The sequence below is a fragment of the Oculina patagonica genome, chromosome 12 (assembly GCF_052425735.1).
Source record: "Oculina patagonica isolate OP01 chromosome 12, crgOcupat, whole genome shotgun sequence".
NCBI classification, from domain to species: Eukaryota; Metazoa; Cnidaria; class Anthozoa; order Scleractinia; family Oculinidae; genus Oculina; species Oculina patagonica.
In genome coordinates this window covers 29,912,375-29,929,744 of record NC_135769.1, presented here as the reverse complement: position 1 = coordinate 29,929,744, position 17,370 = coordinate 29,912,375, and the positions used below count along the sequence as shown (strand labels likewise).

The following is a 17,370-nucleotide window of genomic DNA, read 5'->3' as shown; positions in this document are numbered from 1 at the left end:
GCAGATGTTGCAGCCGCTTGACGCGAAGCAGACAAACAGGGTTAGTACTAGTCTGAAGCAGGAGCCCATTACTGAAGTGGGGTATCTGTTTTGGGGTCAGGTCTCAAATAGGCTGCGAAACTCGCATGTTTTGGTCTAAAATAGGGTAAGGATCTTCGGAAGCATGCCGCACAACCCTATTCAAATTTGTCAAGGGCCTTAAAGCTGATTTCCAGTCCGTACTGCGCAGACTCGGGGTTTGTTTACGTTTTTGTTTTGAATTCGTTGAAACGTTACACTTCGGTGACAGCATACATGACGTTTTTTAGTCCGCCATTACAGTTCGTTTCGTTCAAGAATTTCCGATGAGCTGAAACGTCGGTTTGAAATAGCGTCAAGGTTCTTCTACTCGTTATTATTTGTTCTGCAAGGATATCTGACGTTAATAATGAAGAAAAAGGTAAGTTTGTCGCGGAATTTTTAGTTTTGCTTGTAAACATTCCCTTCGTGTGAGGCTCACATAAACATTGCAGCCGAGATTGCGCAGTACGGACTGGAATTCATCTTTAAATTGTGACGTTTTAAAAGTTGTACTTCTCAGGAATGCATAATAATAACAATAATAACAATAATAAAAATAGTTGCTGACCAAAGTGCACCAACCATTCCTCATTGCAGAGTAAAATGGTCAAAATCTCTATCTTATTTAAGACCATAATGGCCGTCTTTGTTCCTGTGTTACTAACGATCCGCCCTTCCAACAGTTCGTTTGTCGGTCCGACCACCGTATTCCTGAATTTCCCACAATTACTCTTTCTAGTACCAGTCCCCAACGGTTTTGCTGAAGGCAAAACTTCAGTACAGCTAGTGCTTTTATAGAACATGGAAAAATTTCCAGTTAAATTGTATGTTTATGATATATCAAGAGGTTTCGCAAGGCAACTGTCGCCTCTTCTTCTTGGTAAGTTTGTGTAGATGATGATTCATAGGAGAAAATAGTTTGTTTGATTGATTTTCGTTTTTGTACGCTGTCGGTGTGACTCAGCATTGAAGTGCAAGGTCTTGTCAGAGTTTAGTTCTCTCTCGACATTCAAGCGAGAGTGTCAGAAAACCTCTTAACTTAGGAGGCTTAGAAAGTGCTTTATGAAAGCAATAAACTTGCAAGGCAGTTAATTTGGCGAAAGTTGAACAGCTGGTTCAAATTATAATTGAAACTATAAAGCTGAATTGTGTTTGCACGTTCATTCGTAGGGAAAAGAATTGATGGCGTTTGGTATGTGCTTTGACCACAAGTGTGCTTTTTACATTCACTTGTATTTACTTCACATAATTTAAGTTCGATCTACATGTATGGATTGTTTCTCTCTGAACTTTTTTTCTATTAATTTCTAGTGACCATTACTGAAAATTAATCATCAGGACCCCAAGGGGACTGGGTCATAATATTTTGTTAACCCAAAAATGTCAGGAGGGTGGGGGGGGGGGGCTAGCTGGGAGGTACAGGGGATCTGCACTTCTCGCTTCCCATACCTTTTACTCCCAGGTCCTGCCCTTTCCTAAGTACAGTGTAAGTAGTACCAACCTTTTTTGTGCTAATTTCTATTGCAAAATATTCTGCTCAATACCCGATTCCCTCTATGGCGCGCGCCTGCAAGGAATCACGGTAGTTGTATTCATCAAACCATGCGCGAGACTCAGCACTGTGCATCGTTGCTGAGTCTAGCGCATGTTTGATGAATACAACTACCGTGATTCCCTGCAGGCGCGCGCTATAGAGGGAATTGGGTATTTCTCCTGGTTCCCCACCCCGTGGGCATAGGCGTACGAGGCGGGGGGGGCGAGGGGGGGCTGCAGCCCCCCCAGTGCCAAAATTTCTCGGGCAAAATGCTTAGAATTCGGGCAACAAGCCTAGAGAAAAATAGAAAATAAGCCGAAAAGTCTATACAACATTACGTTCAAAACGAATTACATCAACAGCGAAAGTATTGGAAATATGCCAAACTTTGTTGTTCAAAAGTCCAAATTTCTCATTCATCTGCTTTCGTTTCCTCCCCCAAATTGCTATAATCATGTTTGATTTTTCTCGCAAATTCTGCGTGACCCCTCAGTTTGATTCAGTGGCAATCAGCTTTTCCAAAGCTTGAGCGTTTGCGCACGATGGATTTAGTGGAAGACCGTGAAACAAAGCTGTTATAAATGTGATGAAGCTAATGCTTTTGACTCAAATGTTTAGTTCTCAGGGCTAGGGCTAACTTAAAACTTTCAACGAAATGTTTTAAAACCAATGGTTTTACACGCTTTTGTATTTCTTTCAAATTGGGTGAAAACAATGTAACTCCCCAAAATTAATTTAAGTTTTCCTAAACTAGAGTGAATAAATAAAATAAATCCGAAAAAGGATTTATTGCATTGACACCTTCGGACAACGCAACGAAATTAATTAAAGAAGTAAAGCAAGCAGGCGAAGTTTGTACACAGCTGTTTCAATGCACGTTTTATTTTTCATTTCATGATATGCCTTTTTATTCAGCTTTCAACCTGTGCCAATTTTTGTTTTCGGGCAAAAAGGTCTCCGCCCCCCAGGACCGAAGATGCCCGTACGCCTATGCCCGTGGGAGCTCACTTGCCACCCTCTCTTCTCCCACCTCTCGTATTCCTCCCACCTCTATCTTCCCAGGCTCCTGCCTCCCTGTCTGACCATCCACTAAATGCACTGTACGTGTGTATGTTCAGGAACCACAAGAATAACATTTCAGTTTTTTTAAAGTTGTTTTCCATCACTTGTAGGCATACAGGTTTGGTTTGTTATGATAGAGAGTTCTTTTATGGTGGAGATGGCATATCCAGTTGTTCTCCAGTGAGTGTTGTATAAACAATATCTTTATACTAAATGCATTTCTTTGAATTGGGTGGCTAAAGCATTAGATATATAGAGGATAATACATGGTTGTGCGGAGATATGAAATTTATCTTCGAGTGTCTTATCGATAGCTATGAGTAAGTGCAGCAAACAAGTGAGATATCGATTTGAACACAAGAAGATAAATTTCATATATCCTAGCAACCATGTATAATTTATTCTGTTTATTATATAAAGCTACTAATTACAATGTTTTTTGAAGATTTTCCGAAGATTTCCAACCATTTTCCAAAGATTACGGAAGATTTTCAAAATGTTGTCTGAAGGTCATATGAATGATTCCGAACATTTTCTGAAAATTTCCGAAGATTTCCGAAGATTACCAAAGATTGCCGTAGAAGATCCGAAGATGTTTCGACTTAATATCGATAAACTTTGGCTCATTGAACATTGAAACATGGTAAACTCTAAGAGCTGATTGGTCAAAAAAGATATCACACATGTGTAGATATCATTTTTATCCACACATGTGTGTTACCATTTTTATTGATTTGCTACCGCTTGCTATACCACTGCAGTTTATGTTATAAAATGAGCTCTAATCATGGTATTTATTGGTAATTTGTCTGCTGATAAACATCAATGATTACAAATATAATGGGCTGATTATTTTAACGAAGCCTAAGTTACATGTAGACGTGGTTTAAGGCTATATCTAGGTTTAGACAACCATTGGCCCTAAATCATGGCTATTTACCTAGCTGAGTCTAATTTTCATTATTTAAATGCCAATGAGCCGGAGATTACGAGGACAACGTTTGGATGCTGCCTTACAAGTGAAACTATTGTTTTGAAATCATGCATGTGTGCTTCTTCCAAAGGAACACTGTTGTCTTGCTATTGTTTTTTTAATAAAAGGACTGCATAGATAATGCAGTATATAGCTGTGTGGAAATATTTTCAAACAAATTTACCTGGTCTTGTAAAGGAAATGAAAAATAGAATCAGATATCACTTTAAACCAGCTGGGAAATTCAGAAAGTGCATAAAAAGACAAATCAAGAATTAAGATGACTCCGGTGGGCAAAAAAAAAGTTAAAATAAACGATTAAACGATGTAAACCTACTCAGGAGCAGGTCTAACTTGCCATTGTTTGTTAATGGACAGTTAACCTTCGTGCAGACATGACTTAAGATCCTCTCTTGATAAACGTCATTTTATAATTGGAATCGTAGGCTAAATCTCGGTTTAGACCACAACTTTCTTAGTTGCACTCTAAACCTAGTTTAAATACCATCCCAATGATTATAATAATCATCCCAATGATTTTAATAAATATTAATGATTTTAATGTTTATGATTTTAAATTTAAATAATTTATATAAACTTTATATTAATGAAATGTTTTTTGAAGGGTGGAACAATTCTTGGAAGCCCAGATGAGGTGATTGACCTTGGGGACACAGAGGTCACTCAAGATGTGTTTATGGATTTTTTAAGTGGGATTGAGCAACAAAATTTTAGGTTTGTTACATAATTTAGAAATTTGATTTTGTACATGGCTTAACAGTAATTAGACAAGCTAAACCTCAAGGCAATTGTGGACTGATTGGTTGCCCCCTTTATGCAGCTCATTGGCCACCGCTGAGCCCTCTGCTGGGGGTACCTCGTGGTTTACAGTAATTTAACATTTGCATTTTTTACTTGCCTTTAAGTAAGGCCATTTGTCTGCTGAATTAGAGAGGACACTATACATGTGTACGTATACCTTTGAATTGGGGGAAGGGGGAGGGCATCTTCTTTATAATTTGTCTGAGGGTTATGCTTACATGTATCAGTACCCTGCGAATACAGTCGCCTCTCATTTGCTCCCACTATTACGTGCGAAACGGGTAGTGGGAGCAAACGAGAGGCGGCTGTTTTCACAGGCTAATGCTTATCAGAAGGACTCGGAAAATAGATTGAGTCAATTTTACTTTTCGACTTAAATAAATGTGATAACATTTTCATTGATTGTTATTTTTGGTTTTTCTGTCCTAAAAGAGGTGACAATTACCATCTGTTTGAACACAACTGCAACACTTTCTCTTCAGAAGTGGCCATGTTCTTGACTGGCCGTAAGATACCTCAACATATTCAGGATCTTCCTTCAGAAGTTCTTAACACGTTAGTATTAAACATACAGTGTGTACATGTACATACTTTAGATTTGCTATAAAATGTTTTGACATTCCAACAGTATTGAAAGTTTTTGTGAACTTACAAACCAACTGTTCAAAACTTCAGGGATGTAGCTAAGAAAACACTTTAATAGCCGGCTCATACAAGCACAGCTGGCTTTTCTGGCCTTGGCAGCTCTAAAAGTTTACCATAGATGTCTTTGTTTTAATGTGAAATTTAAGTTTTCTTTCTGCGGGTGAAATTACCCGCAGCTGGCCCTTTGCGACATTCCTGAAACTTACAGTTTAATTAAAGCCAAAAACCAACATTTACAAACTCCATGGATAGAGGACTTGCTTGAAAACCAGTCAAAGCTGATGTGGCTTCCTGTCTAAATATAGCATTTTATTTTATTGAAAGCCCTAGCTTAATTAGCAATGCAAAAATGTCCATTGGGTTGATAAAAATATCAAAATTTATTATTAATGTTAGAAAAAAAATTAAAGAATGCTTTGATTATTAATATATAAATGTGGCTACAACCACAACTCACAATTTTCATAACTGCCCCTATAGTGTATGCATAATAATTTTTCCTTTAAGGGCCCATTACAGTATCTTTTGGGGCCGTTGCTAGGGAGATTTCAATTGGCTGTAACTTGATATATCTTTGCTTTTATTTAACCAAATTTAGACAGGAGTTTTAAAGTGCGACTGCAAGTCAGTTGATGACGTCATCGGTGCACGTCTTATGTCACGTGACCCAGAACAAAAAACTTGAACAATAAGTAAAGAAAATGTGTTCTTTTGACCACGTTTTTGAACACAACTTTAATGTTGTTTTGATTTTCCAAAAACGCATGCTTACGTTTAAAGAAAAATGTATTTTCTTTCGATTTACTGCAAAAAACAGAAGGTACGTTTTTTTCCTTCTGAGAAAAACTTGCATTTTCGTCCGTACCGGAAGTAAAATTATATGGTGACTGATTGGTTGAAATCATCGTAATTGACATTGCTGCACTAAGTTGGCTTTCCCCCCGCTCACGTACGCTTCAAAAACTATAATTTTTCGACCCGGCAAACTTAACTTCTTGCTTGTATTCGGACAGCTTTAACAACGTTTACTGTCGCTCAACTAACTGTAGAGGCTAAGACAAATGTAAACAAAGGCGTTCGTAAGTATTAAAAGAGTTTAGTGTGAGTTTCTTTATTGTCGGCTTGTAATTTGCGAATTACCGTAATTATGTTTTGTCAAGGAGGCTACAATTCTTTGTTCGGTTGAATAAATAGTTAATGTTTGTAAGCTGAAATGTTTTTATACGGGTGTTTTATATAGTTTAGTTTTCGCAGTTTTGTACCTTACTGAATTTGTCCTGTGGTTAGACTGCTGTACGAATCATAATCAGCAGTGTCTGCAGGCAATTTACGGCAGATAAATCGAGTTCATTCCTATATTTCTGTGGTTGAACTGCATAAAAATTATCTTACCTTCGTTTCGCGAACGAAATGAATCGCTGTTTTTTTTTTCTGAGCTTCGTTTAGTTCTAGTGACAGTGCTTTAATTTTTGCCAGTAGCTTTCACAGATTTCTTCAGTGAGCTGAAGGGGAAACTGATGAAAATACGGCAGCGCCGCACATTCGCATGTTTTCTAATGCATTGGCACTACTTTTAAAATATTTCGGCGGTTTCGGATACTTGCTTCAGGCTTCGTGTATGTTTTGCAATCATTTAGTATGACAAACTTTTTTTATTTTAATTTACCCAGTTTGCTTTTACTGCAGAACAAATTTCCGTCATTGAAATATGATTCTAACCGAAAGGGAACTAAACTCGCGTAAAATTTTGCCGCTAAGCTGAATCACGAATGCGAGAAAACCGGAAATAAAATTGCACTTGCGTGGCAACCGCCGTAGCTTGGCAACGAGATACTGTAATGGGCCCTTAATTAATTTTTATGTAAGATGTAGCCTGGAATAATTTTGTTGTTTTTCAGTTCATTTGGTCAGATGATAAGACCCATTATTGACTCCATATCAGTAAGACCATCTGGTGGGACATCAGTATCGCACCACTCAGCGACATCATCAAGGAACCCAGAAACAATATTTGAACCACGAGACAGCCCTCCTGGTCAGTCTGGGCAGAGAGAACAGCCTGATGGATGGTAAGTAGACTGACAGTATTAATATTAAATTGTGTTGTTCCAGAAAATATCCATACCCCTCCAATAGAAGGTTTTTTGGTTTAAGTCCCCCCCCCCCCCCACCCCCTCTGGAAATTCCAGTTAATAAGCATTTTAGCCTTTGAGACACCACCCCCACCCCCTTGGAATTTGCAATGACCTTCCATGGGATGGGTATGGTATTTTCTGGAACTTAACAATGCTGTAACTGGTGAATTAAGTGTTGTCTGAATTATCCTTTGTTTTCAAGGGTTGTCATACAGTCATGTGATTTCATTTAAAAGTACTACCATAATTGAAATTGTGTTACTTTGTAAGTAGTAAGTTAGAAAACATGAAACCGATTTCAAACATTCCAGGAGGGTGAGACAAATATTATAAACTGGGCTAGTACAATGAGTGCTCAAAACTTATTGTAAATAAGTGCCATTTATCTTTTAAATCAGATTTTTTTTAACACATTCCAATTTGCTATTTTTCTCTCAATAACAGTCAAAGTGCAGTACTGAGGAAGCCTAATGTATACAAGGAAGTTGATGTAAGCCAGTAATTATATCTCACAGATTTGAAGTGTGCACAGGTTTTAGTTAATTTTGCAGGCCAATATATTCTTATTACAGTATGGCCCTCTAATTTCCAGCACACTTGATTTGAAATGTTCTCTTCTCTCCAAAGTAAGAGATATTATTATTATTTTAATAAAATTCTGACTTATAAATGACTGTAAATTTCATTTTCTCCATTTGAATATCGTAAGTCATGATCCTGTTTTTTTCCCATCGATTTGTGGCCAGTTTGCTTGGTGCTAATGGGCCATAAATTGATGGAAAAGACTTGTCTGGCATCCTACAGTATGATGATTAAACTTGATAAAAAGAGGTGTGGTGTATAAATAGTGCTTTGAACAGGAAAGATTGACTTTTGAACTTAACACTGGTCTGTAAAATGAAATATTTTTTTTTGACGATCAGTAAGGACATTAATTATAATTATAATAACCAGCCATGTTAATAAAAATAACAATTTTTAACCAGCTTTAACAGTAGGCCATGGTATGGTTTTAATCTTTTCCTGTCTCTTTAATTTGTGAATAGGTACCATTAGCTGTTACTGATCTTAAAGAAAGCCTACAAAAAATGGAATTTCCAGATGAAAATTTAACTCACCTTGATGAACTGAAAAAATGTTTTGAAAATGATACTCTTACGGAAGTGAAAGAAAGCCATGTTCACATGCTTGGTAAGTGAACATCTATAGCTATCTTTTACACCTGCTTTCAATGTTTAACGTACACAGCGGCTTTATCGCATCCATCTTTCGACGTGTTAAACAAGCAAGACAGATCAAAATCCACTAATCACAGCCCACTAGCGCGACCTTGTAAACTTGTGGGCTCATTTACATGAAACCAACACCAGTATGCATCAGTTTTGATTGGCTCATTTCAAACAGCATGTCAAAAGACGATGTCGAAAGATGGATGTAGAGAGATTGCTATGCGCACACTCAAAGCAGGTGACTTTGGACACCTATAACTTTTTCAAGATTCAACTGCTAAACTTTGCGAGTTTATCTAGCAAACTTTATGATCTGGTAATAATTTGGTATGATAGGTTGTTGAGTCGGGAACTTGACATTAATTTTTGTATGTTTGTAGTAATTAATGTAATTAATTAATGTTTGTGTTCCTATTAATGAAAATAAGCTTTAATGCAATTATTTTCACCTTTTCAGGTTTCTTTTTTGCGTCCTTTTATCGATTTTGAGTACTTTTCAGTAATTTTGGCCGGTTTTCTGACGTTTTTGAATTGATGGCGTATTATTTTGTTTAATAGATCAAATTGTTGAAAAGTATTTGACACAGGAGGAAAATCATGTTCTACATCTCACTCTACAACTTTTGCAAGTGTTATTGTTATGTGAGAAGTTATTTTCTTCTTCCACAGGTGAGTTTAGAGTGTGATAGTTATTTAGATTTGAACAATTAGTGATAATTAACTTGAAGTTCAGCTAGCTAATTGTAAGAAGTATAACAGTCAAACCCTTATTAAGCAGCCACCCCCTATTGAGCAACAAGCTGTCAATATCTGTAAATGCTGTAAATTTAACACTTATTTAGCAGTCATCTCTATTTAGCCGGGCTGTGGCCACTTTTTGGCCATCCTGTTTAGGATTAATCTATTGTAAGTTTTTTCGTCGTCTTTTAAGTAAATAAATACACCTTGTTTGGCCTTGAATTTTTTTTTTTTCAACAAGTTAATGACATACATGCAAGGATTCAGAAACAGGAAGTACTAACAGAACTTCACTCATTATCACCTTGGCGGCTTTTTGATTACAGGACTACAAGAGATTGTGAAAAAGACCTGTGGGAGTTTTTCAAGAATTACCTCTTTATCAAGTCAAGTTGATTGCATCAAATTGGTCAGTTATATACATGAGTATTAATTCATGGTAACTTGTGTTGTCTTCATTACAGTAAAATTCAACATGGTTGCGAAGCAATTTCAGGCAGAAAGGTTCTTTACAACCGCCAAATTTTCTCACGTCCCCATTAGATTATATTGTAATGCAAATTTGAGACATACGTCTCCACAACGACCTTGGCCAGGGCTCGAACCCGAAAAAAGTGTCTTCATATCGTGTCGTGGTTTAGATCTATGTCACTGCTATGTTGTATGTCATCATTATCATAGATGAAAGCATTCTGACGATGACATCCTCTTTTCCTCATTTAAGTCCCAATAGCTCTTATTCGCGTGTCTGTTTAAGAATGATATCTTTACTTTGGGATCCAAAGCTTGAGCCAGGCCCAGATTACCTAGATTGGTTTGCTAGAGTGGTTTAAAGCTGATTTCCAGTCCGTACTGCGCAGACTCGGGGTTTGTTTACGTTTTTGTTTTGAATTCGTTGAAACGTTACACTTCAGTGACAGCATACATGAAATTTTTTAGTCCGCCATTACAGTTCGCTTCGTTCAAGAACTTCCGATGAGCTGAAAAGTCGGTTTGAAATAGCGTCAAGGTTCTTTTACTTGTTATTATTTGTTCTGCAAGGATATCTGGCGTTAATAATGAAGAAACAGGTAAGTTTGTCACGTAATTTTAAGTTTTGCTTTGTTTGTGAGGCTCACATAAACATTGCAGCCGAGATTGCGCAGTACGGACTGTAATTCATCTTTAATTGAATTTTTATTACGAGCATTTCCGCCCCAACCCCAATCCCGGGCTATATGAGTAGTTTTGCTTTCTTTTTTATTTCTTTTTCGTTTTTTAATCCGCGACGCAACGGGAACTTGTTGTTGAAATCATCATATAAATTTTCAAATTTGTTGCTTTAGTTTAGTGTTTTCTTTCTTTTCTCTCGCAGTTTTGCTGTGCTGTTAGCCATCAGACAGGCCACTCAGCCATGTTGCAAGACAATCGCTCAACGCCCCTTCCTGCTGTGACGATTAACTGTCTTCTTAGCAAAGATCGCGAACTTCAAACTGTAGGAGCTGCGTTAGCTTCCAATATTGCGAGATTAAAGGTAACTGGTTCTTTCGGACTGGACGATCGAATGCGACTTCTGCAAACTCACTGATACTTCCCACGATCATATTTCGTGATTTTCTGAGTAAAAAAAGGAAAGCATATTTGAGGGCCAGTACATAAATTGAGAAAGAAAGATTCAAGCGTGTAGCCTGTGAATATGCATTCCGGTCGACCCCCAGGCCCTTCTCAGCTCGCTTCACTCGCCGATATTTTCGCTCTGCCCCACTTGGGAGGGCATATACTAAAACCCGAAACAACGAAACGAAACCACCGAAACGAAACGACCAAAACCGCCGAAACGAGCGAAACGAAACCGCCGAAACAACCGAAACGGCCGAAACGAGCGAAACGAAACGAAATCACCGAAACAAGCAAAACTTCAAGAATTCCGTTACTTACCGTACTATACACCCCGTTTAGCCTACTTTACACTCCGATTAGGAGAAGCCACGAGCCAAGCGGCCCACACTGCCGGAGCTTATCCCGGTTTCCGTAGCATTAAGCGGCTAGGAATATTTCTACTCCCCCCTGAATGGGATGCTAGTCCATTGCAGGGTACCCCCCAGCATTATGTCGCCGGTACCCATTTATACACCTGGGTGGAGAGAGGCACTATGAGAGTTAAGTGTCTTGCCCAAGAACACAACACAAGTGACCCCGGCCGGGGCTCGAACTCGGACCGCTCGATCCGGAGTCCGGCGCACTAACCATTAGGCCACCGCGCCTCCGATTAGCCTACTTTAAACCCCGGTTAGCCTACTATACACTCTGGTTAGCCTACTGCACACTCCGCTTAGCCTACGTTTCACTTAGGTTAGCCTACTATGCACTCCGGTTAGCCTGTTTACGGTTAGCTCTCAATAATTGTAATGGGTTTTGCTTGTTTCGGTGATTTCGTCTCGTTTCGGCCGTTTCGGTTGTTTCGGTGGTTTCGCTCGTTTCGTTTCGGTGGTTTCGTTTCGTTGTTTCGGGTTTTAGTACATGCCCTTGGGAGCACAATGTGTTGATACCTGACACAAGTTTCTCTTGTGAAGCGAGACTGCAAAAGAGTTCGTTTTTTGGCACACGTTCGTTGAGCAAAACGCGGCGTCCCCCAAAAAAGGATAAGTATAATTCACTAAAACCTGATTTTTTTTATTAGACACAAGAAGACATAGCACTGGAGTGTTCTACCGCCATTATTGAACTTCTTACCAGGGACGTGTCTCCAGAGACAGGTTGGTTTAATAAGCCTTAAATTCTGAAGTGTCCCCGGGGGGGATGCTCGTCGTCTCGCTTAGGGGTGTAAATTTAGGATTTTTGGTCTCGCTTAGGGTGTTCCGGGCAAAACGCCCAAAACGCCAATATTTTTAGCCACAATGGTCTCGTTTAGGGTTACACACGAAGAAATATACAAATATAAACTCCATTCTTAGTTTTTTGGTATCTTTTAGGGGTCAAGAAAAGCTTGAGCCACACCCAGATTGGTCTCTTTTAGGGGTTCTTTTCAAAATTTCCGACGAGCATCCCCGTCCGTTTCATGTGGGAGTCCCCCCCCCCCGGGGAAGTGTCTTTACCCTGTGTACCAGACGCTTTTCTTGTGCCGTTTCCGGTGTCGGTCAAGTCTCTCGTCGGCCTCCGACCGTTACCGAGGCATCCCACCGCACGCGAGAAAAAGAAAAAACGGTCTCTGGTACCCAGGGTAGAACGTGTTGTTCAGTTAGATCTAGCCAATTTCGCAGGTAAAAACTACTTTGTCTTAAAGGAGAAGTTCACTCCAGAATGGCCATTTATTTTCTTTACGCTAATAAAAAGTTTATACAAAGATATGTTATTCACCAAGATTTCAGCCTCCAACGTGCGCTATAACCCTACGAAATCTTTCTTTGAAGTAGCCCAAAACTCGACAACTGAACGCCGCCATTTTGAAGCCTGGTAATGTATGCGTGACGTCAAAGAGCTCAGCCTGAAATTTAGCGGGAAAATTTTAATAGTCGAAACTCCTTGTTTCTTTGTAGTGGCGTTTGTTTGTCAAAATACAAATGAGATACAAAAATCTTTTCGCCGTCTTTCAATATCTAAAAGAAAAATTACTCAATAAGAATGGGTAGGGACGAAAAATTACTGCCAAAGCGAACACAAATATTTGTGTGTTCCGAAAGCTATACGGGAGACTGCTTTGAAGACGATCACAGATACAGTCTCCTACGTGAAAATACCTACACACACAAAAAAGAAAGAGCCAGACGCAATACCACCAATGATGCGTTTATGTTATTTTACTTTTTAGTTGATTTCAGGCAGGACTTTTAATCAACCAGAGAAACTCTTCTTGATCAAATATAAAATCGCAACTCCCAAAGTGAACTTTATGTCATTTTTGAAGTTGACTGACTGAGCTAGAAATGTTTGAATTATTTCATTTTAGATCAAGCAAAATTTTAACTTAACTTATTACTTGTTTGTATCTTTTTCTCTGTCTTTTTCTCCTTCTATATTTATTTACATGTACAACCCAGTCATTGCATCCAAAATTTTTAACAACTTAGCCCGTTTTGTTCTTTCTTTTCTGAGAAGTGTTGTTGCCAATTTAAGTCAATTTTTGTTCATGCTGTAATTATTTGCCGTCGTCGTATTTGCTCGATTAAACGCGGGTCACCGATTAAACTCCGGCTTCGTACTCATAAACGTCGGGTCAAAAATGCTAACTTTTAAATAAACGCCGGGGACGTTTGATCGAGGTCCCGGCGTTTATTTGGTTTTATTTATTGGCGTTTTATTTGGTTATTTTGTTTATATGGAGTTCCCGGTGTTGTGGTCTGTTCTTTGCCAGTTGTATTGTGCTTACTGTGAAATGCTCGGAGATATTAGCTGTATAAGCTACTCTTCAAATCCGAAGGTAAACAAAGTGATGATAATGATGATAAGCAAACAAGTAAATATATTCTCTTAAATAGCATTGCTACGACAAACTGGTACGGTTTGCTTCTTTGACTTCTTTGGTAACTTTTTTTATAATGTTCAAGGAAAGTCCGGCGTAAAATAACTAGGATGGATGCTGTAAACAAAATGAAACAGCAATGTTCGCGTTCGTGTTGTCATGACTGACGCACTGTTGTTTATAACAGTGAACGTTTATAACTGCGGAGGACGTTGGCGACATTGCCGTTTATGGACTCATTGGTTGTTTATGTTCTGCAGTTCGGTTTGTAACAAATCTTGATTGCAACATGCACCTGCCGTATGCAATACTGTTACTTTGGTAAAAATCATCCTCGGAGACCCAAGAGCAGTTTGTAGGCCAGGACGACGAGAAAAATCGTGGTTCTCGGGACTGAAAAAATTACAGAAAATTGCACTTCGTTAATAAACACCGGACCCCGCCAAGTTTGAAACAAACGCCGGAGGTGTTTGATTTGAGAAAACACGGTAAGCAAAATGACTAACCTCCATTCTTTCCTTATTCTTTCGCCTCCTTTCGCTTGCATGTCGTTTGAAGGGAGTTACAGAAGGAGATTTCTTAAAAATGGTTTAGATTGCGTCTGGCTTTTTCTATCTTTTGTGGGTATTTCCACGCAGGAGACTGCATCTCTGATCTACTTTGAAGCAGTCTTCCACATAGTTTTCGGAACACACAAATATTTTTGTCCGCTTTTGAGCAATTGTTCTTTAAATATCGGAAGACGGTGAAAATAAACACCTCTTTTTGTATTTCTTGGAGCTCTGTGTGAGCAAAATGGTGCTGCACAAACAGGCATTTTGACAAACAAAAGCCAATACAAAGAAATAAGAAGTTTCGAGTATTTAAATTTCCCCGCCAAACTTCAGGCTGAGCTCTTTGACGTCACGCATACATTACCAGCTCCAAGATGGCGGCGTTCAGTTGTCAAGTTTTGGGCTACTTCAAAGAAAGATTTCGTAGGGTTATAGTGCACGTTGGAGGCTGAAATTTTGGTGGATAACGTATCTTTGTATAAACTTTTTATTAGCGTAAAGAAAATAAATGGCCATTCTGGAGTGAATTTCTCCTTTAAACAATTAGAGCGGTTTTCACTTGAGTGTCGAAAGTAAATTGCGTTTGCTTTGGTTTTGCATTGCTACGCTTAGTCATTGGCTAAAAAATCTCGCGCCACTTTCTCAGCCAATCAGGAGTAAAACCAAAACCAATCGTGACTAGCTCGCGCACGTTTTCCCGCGCTTCGTGCCAGCCACATGTATTTGCTTCGAGTTTTGATTGGTTCACTGGATTGTCTGTGTCCTTTATGATTGGCCAGAGTAATTACTTTGGTTTTGGTTTTACGACACTCAATTGAAAACTGCTCTATTTCTACCAACTTGACATATACCATGATTTCTTCCACCTGAATAACCTGTTTGACAATCGATTCTAAAAATAGAGGTGGTTAAATCGTACGTAAATTCCATGACCCTAATTGCAATGTGTTGTTTGTCACCAGGACATAATTGCCTTTACGCTTTGAGAAGATTTATGGAGTACAATTCTGAGGTAGGTCGATATTTGTGTATTTTCATGGGCTTTCATTATCATCTTTTTTGTTGCAATTCCCATTTTCTCCCTTTGTTTTTACATTGACAAAAAGTCCAGTTGTACACTATGCACCAGACTTTTTGAGAAATGGTAAGCTTAATTTTTCAAAACAAAAAGTTACTCGCCTACAAGAAAAATTCTATTTAGCACTGAGGCAACAATGGGCCCTTTGCAACTAACGGTACAAAATAACACCTCGCTGGAGGGCAAGCTACGCGCTGGGACATCCAAGACAAAGCGACTTCGACCAGTCATGCTTGAATTTTCTTTGTTTTGAATGTTCCAGAGCGGAGCTTGCCCTCTAGCTTGGCGGATTGTTCACCAGGAGACCGTATAAGCTGCATCAATTTTGTGGAATAGTAGGCGTTACTTGAATAGAAGCGGTTTGCATAACAGACAAAATCCCCATCAAATATTAATTGAAGGGATCGCTTATTGGAATTAAAGCATTTAAGCAAATAGTGACAAATCACCGTTACTTTATTTGTCTAGTGATACTTTTGTGTATTAACTTCATTTAGGTGGCTGGCCTTGCAAGTGTTATGGGTGTTACTGTGGACCAATTTAAAGGAAGTTCTTCAGAGGTTGATGAACTTTGCAGCGACTTGGAAAAGTTACTTAGCTGACGTCGACCCTTCACTGTAAATCTACGGGCATGACTGCCCAGCAACAAAGACAAATTTTAAGTTGAAACGCAAAGAATTCTAGAATGTTTCAGGAACATTTAAACATTTCACTACTGGGGAAACAACAAACTAATCGAATGAGCCTGCGGTTTTTTTTGTTAGCGCAGTTGCTAAGCAACATGCTGACGTGACTGTTTTTGGAGCACTCGTGAGCATTCGTGCTATATTTGAGCTGTTTTTGATTGGGTAATTAGAGTCTATAGGAAATCTCCTGCAAGTCCCTCAACGAACACTTGCCAAAAAAGATACTTGCCCGGACAAAGGGCTAATCAGCTTTTCCAAAATCGCTACGGCAGTTAGTTTACCTTTATCAACACCTAGTTTTTAGTCAACTAAACCGTCTTAATTGTCTGCCGACGTAGCACCACAGTTTTTTTGAGACAAGTCACTTTGTTCCCCCCGTTCTCTGGTTATTTACGTAGTTATTTAGTGGAACTGGTTATTTAACGGCTGAATTTAAATCTAAGGGCGATTCTTGCAGGCGAAGAATAAGGAATCACAAGATTTTTTTTTACTTGAAAGGGAGAATCCAATGTAATGTTTTTATTATTGGTAAATATTCTTTGCCCGGCGTATCGCGGGTTATTTAACGTTATTTTATAATTGTAATTATTCCAAACACGTTAAAACTGAATTCAATTCGTAAAAAAATATTTTGCAATGGTACTTTAAGTAGATTAATGGTTTAATTGTCTTGAAGAGAAATGTTGGTCAAATTTTGGCGATGACAAAATCAAACCAAGCCAGTTGCATTGGTCGACAATATTTATAAAGGATAAAAATGAGGGAACTAAATAATCTTTCCGCAGGGATTCGCTTTCCAGACATTTTTCCATCTGCGCGCATTGTGTTCTCTATAAGCATACGTTCTAGTACAAAGAACAATCTCATTCCAAGGGGCCTTTGCTAGCCAGAAGGAGAGAAGAGTCTGGGAAGGTCATAGGGCAAAGTTCTGTAGATCTAAAATTGTTATCGGATTGAGAAGTTGTAACTGTCAGCCTGTAATATTTTTCCTGTCAAAAGAGATAGACATTTCTTCGTTTCTCAAAAAAGAATATTTAGTATAATATTGATATTAAAATCTATGAAGTCTATTTGATTGTATGAATTATTCCTTGCTGTTGTTGTATTAGCCGGCCTCCCATGCAGTCGTTCTTGGGGCGATCGCGTTCCTCCTCCCCACGTTCGTGGGGGGGTGTCGCGTCCCCCCTATTGTTGTATATGTGAGGCCAAAAATTGCCTCAAATTTTGATCCCCCAAGATCCATTGCTACACAGGGTGCTGATTCATAAAACAAAGTAATTTTAACAAGAAGCTAAACAAAGCTTAAAACCGAGCGCTTAACAAGGGGAGAAAGTAAACCTTAGAGATATGCGTAGCCAACGTCGTACATTGCCACCACTGAGTGCAGGGCCCAATTAAACAACGTTAACCAATTGC

The 17,370-nt window shown here is 38.8% G+C and overlaps 1 protein-coding gene across 1 annotated transcript; it reads left to right on the top strand.

The window, feature by feature from the left end:
- Positions 1–825: 825 nt before the first annotated feature.
- LOC144634038 (uncharacterized) lies at positions 826–17,018 on the top strand. Its single transcript, XM_078492982.1, has 14 exons — positions 826–940; positions 1,231–1,252; positions 2,767–2,836; positions 4,255–4,364; positions 4,884–5,006; positions 6,995–7,165; positions 7,676–7,721; positions 8,278–8,422; positions 9,019–9,129; positions 9,525–9,607; positions 10,553–10,711; positions 11,858–11,933; positions 15,153–15,202; positions 15,766–17,018. The coding sequence occupies exons 1-14, from the start codon at positions 862–864 to the stop codon at positions 15,868–15,870; spliced, it is 1,350 nt and encodes a 449-aa protein (XP_078349108.1). The 5' UTR covers positions 826–861; the 3' UTR covers positions 15,871–17,018.
- The last annotated feature ends 352 nt before the right edge of the window (positions 17,019–17,370 follow it).